General features: G+C 43.4%; 1 protein-coding gene across 1 annotated transcript in view; it reads left to right on the forward strand.

The window, feature by feature from the left end:
• Positions 1-867: 867 nt before the first annotated feature.
• The window catches only part of LOC126188758 (nephrin-like), a 645,061-nt gene continuing 623,768 nt past the window's right edge, over positions 868-22,160 (forward strand). The window contains exon 1 of the mRNA XM_049930368.1: positions 868-895. Within this exon, the coding sequence (XP_049786325.1) occupies positions 868-895 (28 nt within the window). The remainder of the gene's footprint in view (positions 896-22,160) is intronic.

Consider the following 22,160-nt stretch of genomic DNA (forward strand, 5'->3'; position numbering starts at 1 on the left):
AATGAAATATAGTCCACTAGAAGTTGAAATTTAGGGAAAAAGTTTTCGACAGTCCTTTGTAAATCGAGTGTGAGGTTTTTTAGGTTTAAGGTTAGCGTTTTCATTTTGTATGAAATATCTTTTAGCCAAAATAAATGACATTTCAGGTTAAAATTACCCTGTTCAAATTACCATATCATAAGGTTTCTCATCCTCCGCAGATCCCACACTTTGCTAAAAAAATAATTTATTCTAAAGTATACCCACATTCCGTGAAATATATCGGCTACCACTACCACATTGTCCTCTTAAGGTGGAATCAGTATTGTAATCAACATTAACCGCCAATTAATTCAGACTTTACCAATTGAATAATTACGCAGTTGTTTTCTTCGCTTCATCCTTACAGTAAGTGCCACAAATTCTGTCACTAGTGGAATAAAAGTAAAAGTTGTGTCTCAAGCCCTTGATGGACTTTCCCTTCAAAGATCATTATAAGGGTTTCGATATATTCTTTTGTCAAACTTTTGCAGCTTGCAGAAACTAACTAGCCAACGGCGCAAACCATCATGCTAAATAGGTCACTCTCAGTAATGAAATGGTAGAATAGGAACTATTTTCTCTTACCGAGCGAGACTGGCACAATGGTTGAGCCTCAGGGCAGGCGTCCAAAAGGAGTGGTATTCAAATCCCCGGCCGGTGATCAAGAGTTTGGTGAATGCCGGAATGGTTCCTCCTGCTATCGTTCTCCTATACTTTACTGGGTTCTTTCCACGTTGACTTAGTTGTCAATGATACATTAAACAAAGTTTTCCTTCCGTTGTCCCTTCCCACAATTAATTCCGCAGCACAAGAGATATTTTATGTAATAATTCCCTGTACGTTAGCATGGCAAAAGATTATATGAGGGAGTTCAGTAAGTTTTGCAACACATCTTTTTTACCTGAAAGCAGGTTGATTGTATTTACGAGATCAATATATTACCATATCTTTTGGCAACGTCTGAGGTCATCAGTCCCCTACAATTTAGAACTACTTAAGTCTAACTAACCTAAGGACATCACACACATCCATGCCCTAGGCAGGATTCGAACCAGCGACCGTAGCAGTCGCGCGGTTCCGCACTAAAGCGCCTAGAACCGCTCGGCCACCGCGATCTGCTACAGACGGACGGTTTGCAATCAACAGTATCACAATGCCTCGCTGCATGAGACTTGGCGAAGAGGTTTGGAATTTAATCCAAGTTAACGAAGAAAAGTCTGGTGATCAGGAACTTTATGCTGCCACTTCTCCTTCCCACCGAGACGGGTATTGCTGACGAAAAATTTCCTCCACACCTGCATTCGAACCAGTTAAATCCGAGACCAGCCTACGGAGGAGACTACATTACTGGTAATTTCCTAATTGAACAAATAAGACAGAACAGTTTTTCAGATCGAGTATCATCCTGTAACACCTTCTTCTACCAACGGTACTAACCGAGCTCACCCCACGGACCTATTCAAAGTCTTAAGCCGCAACCAGTTTTCCACATACTTGGGATCCGAATCGTGATCACAGATTTTCACAACTTAAAGGACAGCACATTTGTTCTATTACACAGTTACAGCGTAATTCTTAGTGCAGTTTTTGTAATCGGAAAAATCGTGTCATTAAACCAGAATAAAGATGGTATTCAGAAGGAACTTTTAGGCAAATAGATGGGCTCTGTGGAACCCACATTGCCACCAACGGCAAAACCACCCCATAGGATCTATTAGACCAATACCGCAGAAATACAAACTATCTAAAAGTAAGAAATAAAACAAAGAAACGTTTAACTCGCCATGGGATGGTGTTCGATATCATGTAAAGTGGCTGATATGCTCGTACGTTATATACGAAGACCATTGTGTGAAATTCCACAAGACCAATATCCTCTAGCTCTCTTTTAAATTCCAAGATATTAAGTTAAATAATGAACTTCAGATTATCAATCAACTTTAAATTATCTCGGTCATCATTCACAGGTGCGCCAGATATTTCCCTATATCCTTATCTCGATAAGGATATAACCTGAAATAATGTATTAAAATATGGGACTTGGCCAGGGCTTGTACCCGAGTCCCCTGTTTACTAGGCAGATGTGCTATCCACTAACAATGACTAACATTGCTGCTCGTAATACTTTAGTCGAATGCCCTCCCGAACACATACCTCCGTTCATGTCTCAGCCCATGTTAATTTCCTCCTTCTTAAATCTACAGTAGTGTCAAGGCTCTCCGATAGTGGAATAGCACCCAAGCTTCGTATGTAACGAGGAAATTCTACCTGTACCTCAAGCACAGGTGATATATTGATCTAACGTAATACGTTTTCCTGGAGAGATACTGAAGCTTACATCAGCTTTTAACCTTATCGAAGATGAAGTTGAGACTCGGTATGTCTCCAGAAAAATATAATTACGTACTTTATTTCCGACTGTTAAACAATCATTTCACAAAAAGTTTGACCTTTTTTCTCTCATATTTTTTATTTTCAGTTTTTTTTCAGAAAGCATATAATATATCTTAAATATCGATCGGTATTCTGTTATTATTTCCCCTCAAACCACGAATTAAATTTTTCCTAAAAACGTTGATTACTTTCAAGCAATTAAAACATTTTTGAAAACTGCCGTTCACGTTGGACAATTTGATATCCCACTTGTCCATTTGGCACTCTTTGTTCTGTTACGAAAATTTGAACAAAAGTCCATTGTAGAACATTTTCCAATCCATGGCGGTGTGACAGAGAAACTAGGACTGTATGAAAAAAAAAAAAAAACAGTCTTGGTTGCAAAACTGGATTTTTTATTTTGTTTATTCTCCAAATTCACAAAATTCCAGTATGGTAAGATTTTCGCCCCTCTCAAATATTTGAACAAATATTCGGAGTCTGTGAATCTTTGTTTCACACAGAAGTCGAAATGCCTTAAGGAATCGCTCCTGGATATCTGATGACGGCTAAGTTACGAAACGCGTCGTGTGAGCATTAAATTCATTCTTTGCCTGATGTAAGATTTCAACCATTGATGGCCAGTCAGCCTGAATGCAGAACTTCTGATTATTACAACTGTGGTCTCATGCCTCCCACGTGTCTTTATGTCACGTGTGCATTAGTTCACCAAAGACTGTGTGATGATAACTCAAGGAAGTACTTACATACTGTACCACATACTAATAACGGACGTAAGCGAATCATGAAAATATAGAAATTTCTTCTGTTTCCTTCTCGTTACTGTGGCAGGATACGCTTAGAAAAAGGGCTGCGGCCAGGTGCCCAGAACACGTTGCTCTTACTGTAACGCAAATATCTAAACTTCCCTTTGGTCAGATTTCTTTCTGGAATATGCCACACCAGAAATTGTGACCTGATTTTTGGTAAATACGAGGTTTTCCTTTTGCAGCATATGCTCTCATGTGCTAAATAGTGTTTCGTCGAACTCTTTGGCGTCTGTATAGTTTGTCGCGTGTCTGTCTAAAATACACGCTACCTTTCGGCACAAATGAACAGTTAACGAACACACCGCGTCTGTGAAGCGCGTCTGGAATGTGTTAACGAGCGTTGCTAAATTTGCATGGGTGACCTCGGCAAGAATTTTATTCCAGATAGTGCTGCATAGTGTGAAGGATGCATATCAGGTGTGTTCTGCCGGTAAACAACAAAGCACGAAAACGCAGCAGTGCGACGAAATACAAAGAGCGAATGGACAAAGCATGTGGCGAAAAGCGCCGTTATGGAAGTACACAGAAGAGCTCTCGCTAAATAGGGGATCCTGCACAGTGTGTCATGTTGACAAAACGTATTTCTCTGGAAAATGTCACGCAACTGCTGGTTTCCAGTTCAATTGCGAAATTTGTTATGGTAGCCCGGAATTGAGAAAAATGACTTTATCATAATAAGTAACCAGGTTTTTTTTACTGAGTACGTGTCAGACTGCTAACCAGGGAATCATCAGTTCCATGTCCTGTCGAACTTGAGGTTTATAGAGAGGGAACATTAATGAAACCGACAAATTCCACTGACTGGAAATGAAGGAAAAAAGGCGCTGTGAACTTGTGTCTGGAAATTCATCGTTGCCAAGGTAGATGGCGCTGATAAATGAAGGTTCTTCTGGTCGCTTGTCGTGTGTTCTTTGCAGCAGAATCGTCCTGCATTCATGTCGGGAACAAGCCGAGAGGGTTTTCACGAACGGCCCAGCAGATGGGAGCAGATAGGAGGCTGCACGGGTGCACCAAAAACATTACCCCCTCACACATCAACCACGTGACGCAACTTTCAACCCCCTTTTTGGCATCTATGTCTTCAGAACGTGGAGGAAGGTGGCGGGCTATGCGTACGCCAGAGTTGGAGGGCAGCATTCTACATGATATTGAGACGAACCCTAGCAGAAGTTCCAGGCAAGTAGCCCGCCGACATGGTGTAGGCCAAAGTAAGATTATGAGTAACCTGGGATGACAACCGCTATTACCCCCTACCTCCTGCAAAAAGTGCAAGGATTTTCAGCAGCGGAGCCGGCTGCGGTGGCCGAGCGGATCTAGGCGCTGCAGTCTGGAACCGCGAGACCGCTCCGGTCGCAGGTTCGAATCCTGCCTCGGGCATGGATGTGTGTGATGTCCTTAGGTTAGTTAGGTTTGAGTAGTTCTACGTTCTAGGGGACTGATGACCTCAGATGTTAAGTCCCATAGTGCTGAGAGCCATTTGAACCATTTTTCTTTCAGCAGCGGATTTCCCTCTACAGGAAGGATTTTGTCTCTGGTTTTCGCACCAGACCATCACAATTATGGCCCTTCTGTCGCCAGTCCTCTTTACCGACGAAGCAGCTTTTACTAGTACTGGCATTAGCTATCTACATAGTCGTCATCTGTAGCCAATAGACAACCATCGACGAATGGTTGAGGCACATCCTCACCATGGATTCAGCATCGATTTGTGGGCAGGGATTCCTCGTTCGACGGAGGAACGTACCTGGATTTACTGCGGAATACTCTGCCTGGGCTACTTTAGAATGCACCTTTATCATTACTACAGGTTATATGGTTTGTGCATGACGGAGCAGCACTCCACTTACGCATTACAGTTCGCCAGCACCTCAACAACACCTTTGACGGACGTTGGATAGGAGGCGGAAGTCCTGTAGCATAGCCTGCTTGATCACCGGATTTTTACCTCTGGGGGCATCTGAAAACCGTTGTGTTTGCTAAACCAGTTCGTGGTGCGCTTACTCTTCAACAGATTGCTCCCGATTCGTGTGTCGCTATTCGGAGAGTGGGCGGAAAGTTCGAAAGAGTGCGGGAACCCATGATACAACGTGTGAAAGCGTGCACTGCATCTGACGAAAGCCACTTTCAACATAAATAGCTACGTGGATGCGATGCAGCTATGTACTGTTTTCCACGATGTTTTGTTGTCCATTTCCAGGCACATGTTCATAGCCGGCCGCGGTGGTCTAGCGGTTCTAGGCGCTCAGTCCGGAACCGCGCGACTGCTACTGTCGCGGGTTCGAATCCTGCCTCGGGCATGGATGTGTGTGATGTCCTTAGGTTAGTTAGGTTTAAGTAGTTCTAAGTTCTAGGGGACTGATGACCACAGATGTTAAGTCCCATAGCGCTCAGAGCCATTTGAACCAATTTCATGTGACGTTCTTTCCTCTGTTTCCAATCAGGAATCGGTCTTTGCGGTTAGGCGGTTTTATTAATGTTGACCCTGTATTTTTTACTGACAGTTCCTTTCACGTTTGGAAATTATTGATAACGGCGAAAGTTGCAGGTTTCCCCATAAATGGAAGTCAGTTCTGAAATTTGTATAAGAGAAGACGTACATCCACATTCACAAATAATGCATTTGCATTACTTTTATGTGTTCGCATCAACTTTCCGTTTGAGGGCAACTCTGCGTACGCTGAAAGTGAGTTTCAGTAACAGTGAAATCAAAAATGTCCTCCTCGTCCGCTCGAGCCAAGACAGGAGATACTTACTTTCACATAGGCAGGAACAATTTTTTGAGTAAATTTTGAGTAACGGTAATGGAGACAAGTGAGATGCCAAGTGGAAGATACACACACATACATAAACACAATAACACGTATAGAAAATATCAGATACGAAGTAATTAGCCTTAATCCTCATGCAAACTTTATAAAGCTTCTGGAAGCAGGCAAAGAAGTCTGTTGAAACTTCTTTATTTAAATGTATGCATCTGTACTTGCTGAATGACTGAGAAGATGAAACTTCTACGTTATTTCATTCTGAAACAGCTGAGCAAAACTGAACGTACTGAACCTACTTTCTCATTACTTTTTCTTATCATGTCAACACTGACCCACAATGTTGTAGCGTAATGCAATGTGACAGCTGAAACATAATTAATAGAAATAATTAATACGAAAGAATGGCCATGAATAAGAAGAAATCCTGACAATAACCTATATATTTCATGAAGCACTTACCTCACAAAAATCTTCATTACGCGAACTACTGCAATACAGAGAGCGTCAATACTGCCAGCTAAATAAAAGATTCTAACTAGTAAAGCCAGTAACTACTAATAGGCATGTGGTTAGCAAAGGAAAGATTTTGTTGCAAACCAAATAATTTATTTTTTACCTCAATAATGTGACATCCAGTTCAAACAAGAATATAAATCCTCATTGACATCCAGTACAAAGATATATAGTCATGAGTAAATTTCACTCTCGAAGTCGTTAGCCTACGCTAACACTACAGACCTCTACCCTCCATCAGTGCTAACTTCTCACATCTAACATCCATCAATGCTGGCTGTTCACCTCCAACGTCCAACAGTACTTCCATCACTGCTGGCGACTAACTTCCAAGTGCCCAACACTACTGGCGATTAACTTCCAACAACGAGTTCGAGCGAGTCTCTTACGAAGAAAGCGCAGTCAGAGATCCAATGCAAAGCGCTATACAGCGCAGCCAACACAGAAGCAGTCTACTTACACTGTCATCTATTTGTCTAACGTCCACTAGTGTCGTTCATTTTCTGTGACCAAGATTTTCTTTGTAGTGATCCTGCATCTATTTGGAACATAGCTGTTGACTTAAATGTATCATCATCGACGTTGCGAGACGAGAGATGACAGTGTAGTGAGATGACTAGTTGTGCTGACATTTACAGTTATTTCGTGTAATTGGCCAATTAATCTTTGATACTCCAAAATAAGTAATTAATTATTTCACATGAACGAATTCGTTATGCGGCACCCATTCAATCTTCCAATTAGCAATAAGCTAATAGTTTCTATGTTTATATTATGTCTTTTTTAAGGGAGAAGGGCAGCTGCTTCCCTTTAGGAAACGAAATGCTACAGATGTATTCAAGTTTCATGAATTGAGGCATTGTGTGAAACTGAGAGTTAATTCCATTTGTGTTTTACATAGTTTTAAGTAGTACAGACAATGACCATAAGTATCTTCGTCAATTTTAAGAATAGAAATAATAACGGCAACAAAGAGGAGTGACCATATAAAACAAGTCGTAGACAAAGCGTGTTCCAAACTGAGATGTGAGGATCCAGAAGAACTACAGTTCACCATCGAAAGAAGTGGCTTGAGTATTTCCAGTCAATCAGGGATCCTTGCCAGGTACGGTTAATAAAGGACGTAGAAAAGATCCATAGGAGAGAAATGTCTTTCATCACGGATTCGTATAATAGGTTCAAGAATGTTTCGGAGATATTCATCAAACTGCAGTATCAGCGCAAAAAGAAGCAATGTGCATCGCAGAGAGGTTTACTTTCAGTCTGCTAGCTGTTTTGATGCGGTGAGCCACGAATTCCTCTCTCGCGCTGACCTCATTTCAGGATATAACAGTCAGTCAACAAGTGATTTTCAGGTGGTTTTCCACGCTCATTTAGGCAAACTGTTTGGTCTCTTCCTTTGCTCCGCCTCAGTATGTATAGGATACCCAAATCCTGGAAATACAATAACAGACGGTGTAAATGTTTCACAATCCACAGAATTATTTTGGTCATCAGTATTCTGATCGTTTGATGCGGCTCACCATGACTTCCTCTTCTGTACCCAGAGGAGCACTTGCACTCAACGATCTCAGTTATTTGTTGGATATAGCATACTTCAATCTCTATCTTCACCTACAATTTTACACTACACAGGTCTTTCAAATACCATGGAAGTTATTTCCTGATGTCTTAACACGTGTCCTATTATTCTCCAGTTTCTCTCAGGGTTGTCCAAATAACGCTTTACCCACCATTTCTTAACTTACAGTCCACATATTTTAACACCCAGTTGCACCACAGTTTTTCAGGTTTTCCCCAGATTCCATGGTGCATTATTTCAGGTACATTCTCATAAATTTCTTCCTCATATTATGGACTAGGTTTGCTAGTGACAGACTTCTTTTGTAGAGAAGATCCCATTCTGTCTGAGCTAGTCTGTTTCTCACGCCCTACTTTCTTCGCCAGCCATGAGTAATTTTTATTCCACAATAACACAATTCCTTCCCCTCTGCTACTTAGTGATCACTAACTGTGATGTAAAAGTTATTGATGTCCTCATGCCCGCTGTTCGTCATTACTTCTGCCTGTCTTCAGTTTACTCTCTGTCCATATTTTCTTATCGTTAATCTGTGAATTCCTTTCAATACGTTATGATACAAACGTCAAAAGCAAATCTTATTACTAATATCGCAGTGCGACAGTGAGAAAACTTTTTTCGCAAATGTGGTTGTTCATTATGTATTTATGCCTCCTAAACTATAAAGTAGTTTTGAAAACATCACATCACCCACAGTTTTGGCACCAATGCGGTATTTTGCCAATACTAATATCATATTTTGAAGTAGTACGCATATATAGCTCACGAACCATGCTGAAGTAGAATATAAGCAAAAAAAGAACAAACTAAGATATGTACACAATGAGCAGATGCCTGCAGATAATGTGATACAAAAAATGCAGTGTTCTTGTTCATTCCCTGCTTTCTTAGTTGTCATGGCGTGGCCACTGCTTTTCCTCTTACGGGGACTTTCCATGTGCTCACGGTGAAGTCTCCAGCAGTAGCCACCCATTATCCGAACGTCCCAAGTTCTTTTGTGTTGTCGTTCCACGTCCTTGATATCCTATGGAATCTTTCTCTGTTTCCCACTTACAGAACCAAGATTTTGAGGAGAAAAGTCAAGATACGAATTTAGAAAAGAAAGTATAACTTCAAACTCATTGAACATCCCAATATTTTGCATTTCGTCAGCATGTTCTCAACTGTGTCGATGCACTCTGTGCTACGACTGTTTTCAATTAATTTTTCAACTACATGATTATAGGCAGTCGAGACTTTTTTCTCCAGGGCGTTCATTACATTATCTAAGTCTCCATCTAGCATTAGTTTCCGAATAACGGGGCTAGTGAATACACCCTCTTTCAACTTAACATCTGATAAGTTGCGGAACTTCTAAAATACACTCCTGGAAATTGAAATAAGAACACCGTGAATTCATTGTCCCAGGAAGGGAAAACTTTATTGACACATTCCTGGGGTCAGATACATCACATGATCACACTGACAGAACCACAGGCACATAGACACAGGCAACAGAGCATGCACAATGTCGGCACTAGTACAGTGTATATCCACCTTTCGCAGCAATGCAGGCTGCTATTCTCCCATGGAGACGATCGTAGAGATGCTGGATGTAGTCCTGTGGAACGGCTTGCCATACCATTTCCACCTGGCGCCTCAGATGGACCAGCGTTCGTGCTGGACGTGCAGACCGCGTGAGACGACGCTTCATCCAGTCCCAAACATGCTCAATGGGGGACAGATCCGGAGATCTTGCTGGCCAGGGTAGTTGACTTACATCTTCTAGAGCACGTTGGGTGGCACGCGATACATGCGGACGTGCATTGTCCTGTTGGAACAGCAAGTTCCCTTGCCGGTCTAGGAATGGTAGAACGATGAATTCGATGACGGTTTGGATGTACCGTGCACTGTTCAGTGTCCCCTCGACGATCACCAGTGGTGTACGGCCAGTGTAGGAGATCGCTCCCCACACCATGATGCCGGGTGTTGGCCTTGTGTGCCTCGGTCGTATGCAGTCCTGATTGTGGCGCTCACCTGCACGGCGCCAAATACGCATACGACCATCATTGGCACCAAGGCAGAAGCGACTCTCATTGCTGAAGACGACACGTCTCCATTCGTCCCTCCATTCACGCCTGTCGCGACACCACTGGAGGCGGGCTGCACGATGTTGGGGCGTGAGCGGAAGACGGCCTAACGGTGTGCGGGACCGTAGCCTAGCTTCATGGAGGCGGTTGCGAATGGTCCTCGCCGATACCCCAGGAGCAACAGTGTCCCTAACTTGCTGGGAAGTGGCGGTGCTGTCCCCTACGGCACTGCGTAGGATCCTACGGTCTTGGCGTGCATCCGTGCGTCGCTGCGGTCCGGTCCCAGGTCGACGGGCACGTGCACCTTCCGCCGACCACTGGCGACAACATCGATGTACTGTGGAGACCTCACGCCCCACGTGTTGAGCAATTCGGCGGTACGTCCACCAGGCCTCCCGCATTCCCACTGTACGCCCTCGCTCAAAGTCCGTCAACTGCACATACGGTTCACGTCCACGCTGTCGCGGCATGCTACCAGTGTTAAAGACTGCGATGGAGCTCCGTATGCCACGGCAAACTGGCTGACACTGACGGCGGCGGTGCACAAATGCTGCGCAGCTAGCGCCATTCGACGGCCAACACCGCGGTTCCTGGTGTGTCCGCTGTGCCGTGCGTGTGATCATTGCTTGTACAGCCCTCTCGCAGTGTCCGGAGCAAGTATGGTGGGTCTGACACACCGGTGTCAATGTGTTCTTTTTTCCATTTCCAGGAGTGTATAAAGGACGTTCGGGCTGCTGACAAATTTCATTCATGCAGTCTCGACCATAGGAGCTAAGCCTTATCCCTTGTCAGTCCCAGATAACGGATTAAATCATTTAGATCTAGCTGCGTGGGCAAAAGAGGACCCTCATCTATGCCTACTTCGAAGTCAGTATCGTTCGTCTCCTGCACGGTATTATCTCTGTCATCATTGCCGCCCGTATCTAATGACTGTGGAGGCTGTGCTATCGATATATCCTGATCATGTGGAACAGGGCGAATCGCTGGGCGAATGTCGTTCGGACACTCGGTAATCTTTTATTTATTTATCTATTTTTGAAACCAGTAATCTTACCAGAGAAGAAGTAAGAGGAGTTGGTGTAGTTATGTTGCTCCTGACAGACCATAGGGATGTTAAATCGTAGAGATTTCTTCTTTCCCACCTCCCACAGTCGTAAATCTTACTAGACACACGACATGTGGAGCACATTTTCTCTCCAAAATTGACGTGGCAGACCTTTCTCACGAAATGGGGAATGTCTTTTGTCAACCTAAGTCCACGGTAAAATAACAAAAACTGGAGAATTTACACAGCCTCGGGTACACATTGCACGTTAACCCTAACTTGTTCTTCCTTCTACAAAAACAACATCGTGACTGACAGGGAACGCCATTTTCAATGTGACAGCACGCTGTGCGCTGCAAGGTGCAAGTATTGAACCTAGGAAGGTGTGACGTCGGTGCCAAGTGTTACGTTATATACAAAAAATTACATTTATTTTTATTTTTAATTTATCAGCATGAATTTTTATTTTGTTAGTGCATGATTCTTTCTCTCAGGGATATTGTCTTTTCTTATCACTTTAACTTACGTGCATAAGTAAATATGAAACGGGTTCTTGAAGGGTCGCTGTTATTCATTTACCAACTTTAGATTTTGAACGTGACGATTAAAATGTAGTTGCCGTTAACTGAACTGAATGTAATTTTGTTAATTTCTATTTATTGATTGCAAAGCAAAGCTCGAGAGAATTTCGATTGTTGCCGCGCAGCGGCCAAGATAAAAGTTACTGAACTCATGGAATCTGTATAATTTAAAAAAACAACTTTAAGGTAAGTTAACTATCTGTTGCAATTTTAAAAGGTTCTTACAACGAAATCTCTCGCATTTACATTTACTGTTAACACTTTGAAAAATAAATTAATACTTCGGCGCGTAATGGCCGACCAGAGGCTGCATCGGAAGATGAGCTTCTCGCACCGCAAATTACTGAAAAAATGCTTCTTAAAATTAATTAGCCTCTGCGAGCATTTGAGGTGACAATTATTACACGGAAATTCATTTTTTTAAAACAATAATAAGTTTATTATTTAATAATACAGAACAACTTACATAAAATATGTGTAGCCGCTCAATGGCTGCCTTCCGCATAGCGACACAAAGCACGTGTGTGTACCATAAAATACGTCCTTCCTCCTCGGCCGTACAATCGCGTATCTTTCGATGGTTTTTTTTTTATTTTCATGGACATTAAATAAAGATGCTACTCTTAAATTATCGCTGCATATCAGTTGTTACAAGAACATTAACTATATCTTTTACACTAATTATATTCATAAAATATTTTAACTGCGGTTCACAACCGATAAGAATGGCAATATTTATGTGACGTACCGTCACAAAGGTATGCGCCGCTTCTGAGCTTCATCTGGTATTTTCGTGTACATTACCTTTGCTGGAAATGTATGCGATTTGTGCAACAACCGTGCGTGATATATTTCGAGTATCATTTTCGAATTCAGGAAGTTCAAATACATAAAGAATGCCTACATTTTCGAATAGTTGGAATCTGGAAGTTTTAAACCCATGTCGTACCGTCTTTTAGCCGTGTTATGTTTTGACAGATAACGAATGTTGGGAAAAAAGATTCCAAGTTTTTCCGCTCTAATCATATGTCACCTGAAGATGTGGCTTTAAGAGCCAGGAAACCGGTAGTGGTACAGTAATAGAGGCCAAATACACTTGAAGCAGATATTAATGCCGAAGATGAATACTCATAGCTGTGGTTGGCCCACCAATAGGATCGTCTGCAGTTTTCCGAAACTGTTTTTGTGACCTTGCAGTTTGCTACTTCGTCTGTCAAGTCAATATGAATCTCAGTCGTATCAATATTTGTTTTATTTTTCATTACTTCCTCGATGTCCGTATTGAACAGTGGTTGAAATTGCATTCCAGTCTTTGTTGTTGTTGTGGTCTTCAGTCCTGAGACTGGTTTGATGCAGCTCTCCTTGCTACCCTATCCTGTGCAAGCTTCTTCATCTCCAGTACTTACTGCAACCCACATCCTCCTGAATCTGCTTAGTGTATTCATCTCTTGGTCTCCCTCTACGATTTTTACCCTCCACGCTGCCCTCCAATGCTAAATTTGTGATCCCTTGATGCCTCAGAACGTGTCCTACTAACCAGTCCCTTCTTTTTGTCAAGTTGTGCCACATACTCCTCTTCTCCCCAATTCTATTCAATACTTCATCATTAGTTATGTGATCTACCAATCTAATCTTCAGCATTCTTCTGTAGCACCACATGTCGAAAGCTTCTGTTCTCTTCTTGTCTAAACTATTTATCGTCCATGTTTCACTTCCATACATGGCTACACTCCATACAAATACTTTCAGAAACGACTTCCTGACACTTAAATCTATACTCGATGTTAACAAATTTCTCTTCTTCAGAAACGCTTTCCTTGCCATTGCCAGTCTACATTTTGTATCTTCTCTACTTCGACCATCATCAGTTATTTTGCTCCCCAAATAGCAAAATTCCTTTACTACTTTAAGTGTCTCATTTCCTAATCTAAGTCCCTCAGCATGACCCGACTTAATTCGACCACATTCCATTATCCTCGTTTTGCTTTTGTTGATGTTCATCTTATATCCTCCTTTCAAGACACTGTCCATTCCGTTCAACTGCTCTTCCAAGTCCTTTGAGAATTACAATGTCATCGGCGAACCTCAAAGTTTTTATTTCTTCTCCATGGATTTTAATACCTACTCCGAATTTTTCTTTTGTTCGCTTACCGCTTGCTCAATATACAGATTGAATAACATCGGGGAGAGGCTACAACCCTGTCTCACTCCCTTCCCAACCACTGCCTCCCTTTCATGCCCCTCGACTCTTATAACTGCCATCTGGTTTCTGTACAAATTGTAAATAGCCTTTCGCTCCCTGTATTTTACCCCTGCCACCTTTAGAACTTGAAAGAGAGTATTCCAGTCAACATTGTCAAAAGCTTTCTCTACGCCTACAGATGCTAGAAACGTAGGTTTGCCTTTCCTTAATCTTTCTTCTAAGATAAGTCGTAAGGTCAGTATTGCCTCACGTGTTCCAACATTTCTACGGAATCCAAACTGATCTTCCCCGAGGTCAGCTTCCACCAGTTTTTCCATTCGTCTGTAAAGAATTCGTGTTAGTATTTTGCAGCTGTGTCTTATTAAACTGATAGTTCGGTAATTTTCACATCTGGCAACACCTGCTTTCTTTGGGATTGGAATTATTATATTCTTCTTGAAGTCTGAGAGTATTTCGCCTGTTTCATACATCTTGCTCACCAGATGGTAGAGTTGTGTCAGGACTGGCTCTCCCAAGGCCTTCAGCGGTTCTAATGGAATGTTGTCTACTCCCGGGGCCTTGTTTCGACTCAGGTCTTTCAGAGCTCTGTCAAACTCTTCACGCAGTATCTTACAGTACCAATCTTACATCCTTTTTAATATGAGAACTTTCTTCTTCTTCTTACATTCTTATTGTTCCCGAAGACAGATGGCAGTTCCGGCTACAAAATTAAGATAAAAACATTCTTAATCATGAAAACGCCAGTCGCAGTGACGGAATAAATTGAGGGGAAGGCAGTCTACAGCAGCTCTCCGCTGAGCTACATACACAGCGCGGTGCTGGAGGAACAGCAAGCGGCGAGTTATCCCCTCGTTAGCTGGTGCACGATGCAAGTAAGACGGTGCTCGTCCCCACTCGCATGCTAATAGACGCGCCGGCTGTCCCATTGTGGCAGTGCGGCGCGCTGCCGCTGGGAGTGGCTCTCTCCGGGCCGCCGTAAATACCGAGGGGGCCTCCCGAGCTCGCGGGCTGCCCCGAATAACAAGTGGCGAACCCCACTCAGTGCGCGACACTCGGTGTTATTCACGCGTGGCCGCCCACCTCGCTGCCCGACTGCATCAGCAGCGCACTGATGCTTGTTTTCTCACTGCCGCAGCTCTTCCCCTCCTAATGGCGAGTTTATGCAAACAACGTCTAGCTGTTCCTTCTCTGCTTCCCAGGAGTGACAGGGTGAAGAAAATAGTGACACCTCTCTATTTCCCGTGATCCTGTGTGGTACGGCCTACTTAACAGCTGTTTTATCTTTAAATCGAAAGGGGGTGGAAGGGCTCACCAAATAGAGTGAACATTTCAATTCCAATGAGTTTATTAATTAACTAAAACAATCACACTTAAAATTTGACAAGCGCCACTCGGGCAAGATTATTTAAGAGACATTCATTTCGTAAATCATGAGCAAGTTAATAAATATCTTTAACAAACAACACTAGTTGCCGGCCAGGGTGGCCGAGTGGTTCTAGGCGCTACAGTCTGGAACCGCGCGACCGCTAGGGTCGCAGGTTCGAATCCTGCCTCGGGCATGGATGTGTGTGATGTCCTTAGGTTAGTTAGGTATAAGTAGTTCTAAGTTCTAGGTGACTGATGACCTCAGAAGTTAAGTCCCATAGCGCTCAGAGCCATTTGAACCAACTCTAGTTAAGACACAATATTTAAGACCCTTTCAATTAACATTAAATGTAGCCCGCGATTTCCCACCAACATTGACAGAAGCCACTGAGGCTGAATTTAACTATAGCTTTTACAGACAATACTAGTTAAACCAAGTTATTTAAGACCCTTTGAATTAAAACCTTGTATTACTTGTAAAATAATATTTGACACACAGCCTCAACTTTAACACGAATACTTAAAACATATTTATAACTTGGTCAATTTTACAGATCAACCCTGAAAGTATTCAAATGCCCATTGACTTGTAAGATAGGCTTTTAGGGCATAGAAACTTACAACTTTGCACAACGATAAGTGTGCAATAACAGAAGCGAAGTCCAGGCTTGTAAGGCCGAAGTTTAAACATGAACGTTGGAACCGAATGAGAGAAGTAACACTTAACTTCGAACTAAGATGTTTGCAACCCCACGTCGAGTAGGCCACCAAAATGTGAACCAAGCAAATGCTACGGAAGAGGAACTCACGAGCTCAGGCGAAGTCCACCGCTCGTAAGTCAGACTTGTAATCTAAAGGGAAGCCCTGCGCTTCGGTTTCCCGCAGCCTCAGCTCACTGAAACACAGACCGCACACGACAACAGAAGGCAGAAAAACCTTTCGTAACCTTGATGACAATGAAGTCCCATGCTCCTTGACAGAGCGTCGGGGAACGATGCCGGAGACTCGCACCGCCGTACTAGGCAAGGTCCGAGTGGAGGTGGTTTGCCATTGCATTCCTCCGACCGTTCTTAACCTTAAGATTTACCAGTCAACGAACTCTATAAACTCGAGGCTAGATAACAACCAATTGGACTAGGAAGTGCTTTCTGTAATTGAAACAGTACTTGATAAACAATCTCTACAAGTGGGAAATGAACTGGCTCACGAGAACCGGCACTCACTTTAACTCATTGACACACAATATTATGCTGAAGTAGAGCACACGCTTAGTAGGAGGCCTCAAATGAAATGGAACAAACATAATATCACACGTCGTGCAACGTCTTACTATACCAAGAGCGATCACAATCTCAGTTACCTAAGCGCTCTTAATAATTGGCGCACTTACTTGCTGGGGCGATTTTGCGAACATGCAAAACCGTAATAGCGTGACCCTCCAAGGAATCGGCCACATCCACAGCTCACGAGGTTGTCGGAAAATGCACAGCGCCGGTCAACTCCCGCCGACTCCGTTACACAACGTGACAACCCCCGCCAGGCCTCAGTCACGCCGTCTTCGCTTCTGTCCGCTCGCCAATCGCCGACTCGCGCGCCGCCGCGTTCCGTTCTCATAGCGTTGTACTCCACTCCGTACTTGCGGTCGTCTCTCCCTTGTATCCCGAGCCCGCCCAAGAGAAACCGCTGTACTAGGAAATCAATCGTTCTCATGTCAGAGATACTACTGGCGCCAGTCCCGCCACGGCTTACTGAGTACATATATGGCATCCCGGCAAGAACACTGACACAATTCAAAAATGCAGCATCTCAGAAGAGCCTGTAATTCTTGTATTGACAAAATACTCTGAAGGGCCAAATAAACTGGTATAGGCATGCTTATTCAAATGTAGAGTCACGTAAACAAGTAGAACACGGCGCTGCTGTTAGCCTATGTAACACAACAAGTGTTAGGCGCAGTTGTCAGATCGGTTACAGCTGCTAAAATGGCATTTTCTCAAGATTTAAATGACTTTGAATGTGGTGTTATAGGCGGCGCATTAGCGATGGGCCACAGCATCCTCGAGGTGGCGATGTAATCTCAATGCAGACAAGTGTAATGTGCTGCGAATTCACAGAAAGATAGATCCTTTATCATTTAGCTACAAAATAGCAGGTCAGCAACTGGAAGCAGTTAATACCATAAATTATCTGGGAGTACGCATTAGGAGTGATTTAAAATGGAATGATCATATAATGTTGATTGTCGGTAAAGCAGATGCCACATTGAGATTCATTGGAAGAATCCTAAGGAAATGCAATCCGAAAACAAAGGAAGTAGGTTACAGTACGCTTGTTCGCCCACTGCTTGAATACTGCTCAGCAGTGTGGGATCCGTACCAGATAGGGTTGATACAAGACATAGAGAAGATCCAACGGAGAGCAGCGCGCTTCGTTACAGGATCATTTAGTAATCGCGAAAGCGTTACGGAGATGATAGATAAACTCCAGTGGAAGACTCTGCAGGAGAGACGCTCAGTAGCTCGGTACGGGCTTTTGTCAAAGTTTCGAGAACATACCTTCACCGAAGAGTCAAGCAGTATATTGCTCCCTCCTACGTATATCTCGCGAAGAGACCATGAGGATAAAATCAGAGAGATTAGAGCCCACACAGAGGCATACTGACAATCCTTCTTTCCACGAACAATACGAGACTGGAATAGAAGGGAGAACCGATAGAGGTACTGAAGGTACCCTCCGCCACACACCGTCAGGTGGCTTGCGGAGTATGGATGTAGATGTAGATGTAGATGTAGATGTAATGCTGATTTTCCCGTACCACCATTTCACGAGTCTCGTTTGGAATTCTATCGAGCGGATGGATGTGTATGGGTATGGAGACGACCTCATTAATCCATGGACCATGTATGTTGTGGTGTCACCGCCAGACACCACACTTGCTAGGTGGTAGCCTTTAAATCGGCCGCGGTCCGCTAGTATACGTCGGACCCGCGTGTCGCCACTGTCAGTGATTGCAGACCGAGCGCCGCCACACGGCAGGTCTAGAGAGACGTCCTAGCACTCGCCCCAGTTGTACAGCCGACTTTGCTAGCGAAGCTACACTGACAAATACGCTCTCATTTGCCGAGACGATAGTTAGCATAGCCTTCAGCTACGTCAATTGCTACGACCTAGCAAGGCGCCATTACCAGTTAATATTGAGATTGTAAAACCTGTACCGTCAAGAGCGATGTACACCCATTATGGATAAAAGTTAAGTATTCCAGCAACTACGTTCTTTTCTTCCTAGACTCAACTACTTTACATTGTTCCAGACCTCACGCCAGTCTGCGTGAGCTTAAAAGCGTGCATTTCGGCCTCCTCTAGCAACACGGTGTTGGCTCTTCTGCCAACACAATATATGTCAACAGGGGACTGCTCGAGCTGGAGAGTCCACGCCACGCAGTGTGGCCGCTCTTCTGCGTGCTCGCGGGGGCCTAGACGATATTACGCAGGTGTACCAGTCTCTTTGGCTCCTCAGTGTGTATATTTTAACTTAAAGGAAAATGAAAAGCGAATCTGAAATTTTTATGTTAGAAACATACAAAATCCGAAATTGTAATTTATGTACATGAATATAATTTAATAAGGACCTTCGCTTAAATACTGTTTAAGTAACACAGTTTACGAAAACGCAGAATCGCCGAGTAAAAAGAGATTCGGTGTGAACTCCGTTTACAGCAGAAATCTCCATTTCTTTCCCTTGTACCTGTTTTTGCCCCTTGTACCCTGCACACACGAAATTGTAATAATCCAACGCAGCAGAACACACAGAGGTAGTATGCTATAAACGTCCTACTGGTAACACAATAAGATATAATAAATCGCCATTGGTATACATTTGGGGTATCCCCAGGTTTATTCACAATAATGAGTATGCATCTAAATTAAAATAAAATTTTCTTTTCTATGCCCTGTAAGAACTGCTTCAGAAGCTTCGTAGATAGGCTTCATTATTTGTGCAGATCTAAAAGAATAATCTAGACAGAACAGTATACAAGAATCACGTTTGGGTTTTACAGCCATACGTGTGGATAAACCAGTATTCAGGTATGTGCAACTACATGTAGGAGGTACATAATGACATTACAGTTATAGCCTGAGCGTTCCACATCTTGCTGGGTATCACGTGTTGTAACACGCCCTGGAGTACAAATCGGTGGGGTACCTTAAACTGGTTGTCGTTTCTGCTTTCCTTAACCGTGCACCCTGTCCACACCACGTACCTGATAATCCCGCGGCGGTCTTATTGTTATGCTCCACACTGCTGCTGGCTTACCTGAAATTATCTATCGAAATCTGCAAGCGGGTTTAGGGGAGCCACTCAACGTTAAAACACAACACTGTTCTACGTCTGGTATGAACAACTATATTCCGAGATGATAAAAGAAAATCACAGGTTGCACTGTTTACATTCAGAGTGTTTATCCCAATTAATGGATGATTACCAGTCCACAATATCACTCAGACGAGAGTACACATAACCGACACGACGCGGGTGATTGCTGATGATGCGGAAGCCGAATGATCCCACGAAAGTTCTTACGCTGTCACGCATACACAGATATCTGGTACCAGTCCTCCTTCACACTAGTAATAAATTTTAACACTGTTCACAAAGTTAAAATTATAGTTCACAGTTCTCAATTGCACGAGCGTGCGCGTAATCGTCACGGCGCAGTTGATTGTTGATGATGCAGCACGCGATGACCGAACGCACGTTCTCACGCTCGCTATAGGACACTGGCACTTACATGCTCTCTTTTGTGGTAAATAGTATTACTGATACACATTAGTTCATTCTGGGAGACCGAACACGACGCGAATGATTGATGAACGGTGCGACACGCAACGAGAGGATACACAAATACGGTATTGGCGGCACTGGCCACTTTTGATTACATCATTACGCGCTTTCCTCTGATTCACTTCCAAATGTCATCACTTTACTGTAATAGCACTTGTAGCAACACTCGAACTTCTATAATAACAATGCCTTTCAATTGCAGAACTACCCACAACACAACATAACAATTCCGTGTCCCATGCTCGACTCTAAACGCGCTGCCCGCATAGATACTCCACAACCAAGCCAGCAATATGACAATACGCTTACAGTGTGAATATAGTCAGATAATTGTAATTTAGTCTTTCCCTGGCGTTCTGAGTACCAAGAGCACTGGATTATCAGCACAGGGGCTTATATCGGGATATCGGCACTATTGACGAACTCGTGTAGAATTTTGTACATTGCTATATCTTTGGATGCTAAAAAGGTTTGCAGACTGCTAGGAGGCTATTGGTGTAAAACCCGAAGATTACTTGCAAGGAAGTTCAGCTGATATAGGTTCGATGATGCTGCAGGAATATATGGTTTGGATCCTCTTCCTCTTCGCAAACACACAGAGGGTTGACAGTTAGGTTGGTTGGTTGGTTTGGGGAAGGAGACCAGACAGCGTGGTCATCGGTCTCATCGGATTAGGGAAGGATTGGGAAGGAAGTCGGCCGTGCCCTTTCAGAGGAACCATCCCGGCATTTGCCTGGAGTGATTTAGGGGAATCACGGAAAACCTAAATCAGGATGGCCGGACGCGGGATTGAACCGTCGTCCTCCCGAATGCGAGTCCAGTGTCTAACCACTGCGCCACCCCGCTCGGTTTTGACAGTTAGGTCGAGACGATAATGTTGTGAAGCTCCGTGATGTTTGTATCTTACTATACGATGGTACTCATGGATCGTGGGATGCATTAATTCGAAGTGGCAACCTTTGAATCTAGATGTCCTCGACCATTCCTCTTGCCAGTCCGATGACAACCCCTTTCTGAGTGTGGGTATCATATCTATGAGAGGGAGTTTATCATATGTAACAGCTCCGTGTAACGAGGATTGCATTGCTAGGACATCTACTAGTTCATTTTCAGGCATCTCGGAATGGCTTTTCATCCATACCATTACGGTGTTGCGATAGTCCCTCTGCTCCCGAGACTCTCCAACCACTCTTGGGCTGGTACAACTAGTATGTTGGTTTTTAATCAGTTGTAGGACAGGCATGCGAACAGATGTGATGACTATTGTGTCTACTGTAGTCGTATGTGCGAATAGCATGGCTTCCGGAATGATAACCACCTCGGCTGCCGTAATAGTTGAGTGTGAATCCAGCTTGTATAGGTCTTGACCTTTGCTTCAGTGCACTCTACGGAAACCACCAGCGCCGTCACTAGACGTGGACCCATCTGTATACTCCACGTACGACAGGAATTCTATTACCTTTGCGTTAGTAGCTTCCTAGTTTTGAAATGTTAAACTGGTCCTGGCATCGTACAAACTGATGTATTGTGATAGTAGAGAACTTTTCCGCACCTTGTGTCTTAATACCTGTATCACAATATATTTATCCCCGCTGGGTGTTAGTTGATTATTTGTCCAATATCTTCCGCGCACACATTACGCTATTAATTCCCGAATTTTTTTCGTCGAAATAGAGCCGCCAGAGGAATTTCCTGCAGAGTAATATTCGTCGCAACTGTAATGGCGTTTCATTCGTTTTAACCTATAGTGCGTTGTTTGGGGTTGACATGAACGAGCCAATAACTATACGCAAGGTTTTGTATTGCATGTGTCTTGTTTTAGAAATGTGCTGTCTGATTCTGATCCGTAGCACATGTGTGTGTGTAGTGAAAGTGTGTCCTTAGTACGGACCGACGTAGACAGCAGACTTCGTTCGTAACTAAAGGTATAAGAAGAGGCTTATATGGAAACATAGCGGAAGCGTGGCATGCAT

The sequence above is a fragment of the Schistocerca cancellata genome, chromosome 5 (genome assembly GCF_023864275.1).
Source record: "Schistocerca cancellata isolate TAMUIC-IGC-003103 chromosome 5, iqSchCanc2.1, whole genome shotgun sequence".
In the NCBI taxonomy this organism is placed as follows: Eukaryota; Metazoa; Arthropoda; class Insecta; order Orthoptera; family Acrididae; genus Schistocerca; species Schistocerca cancellata.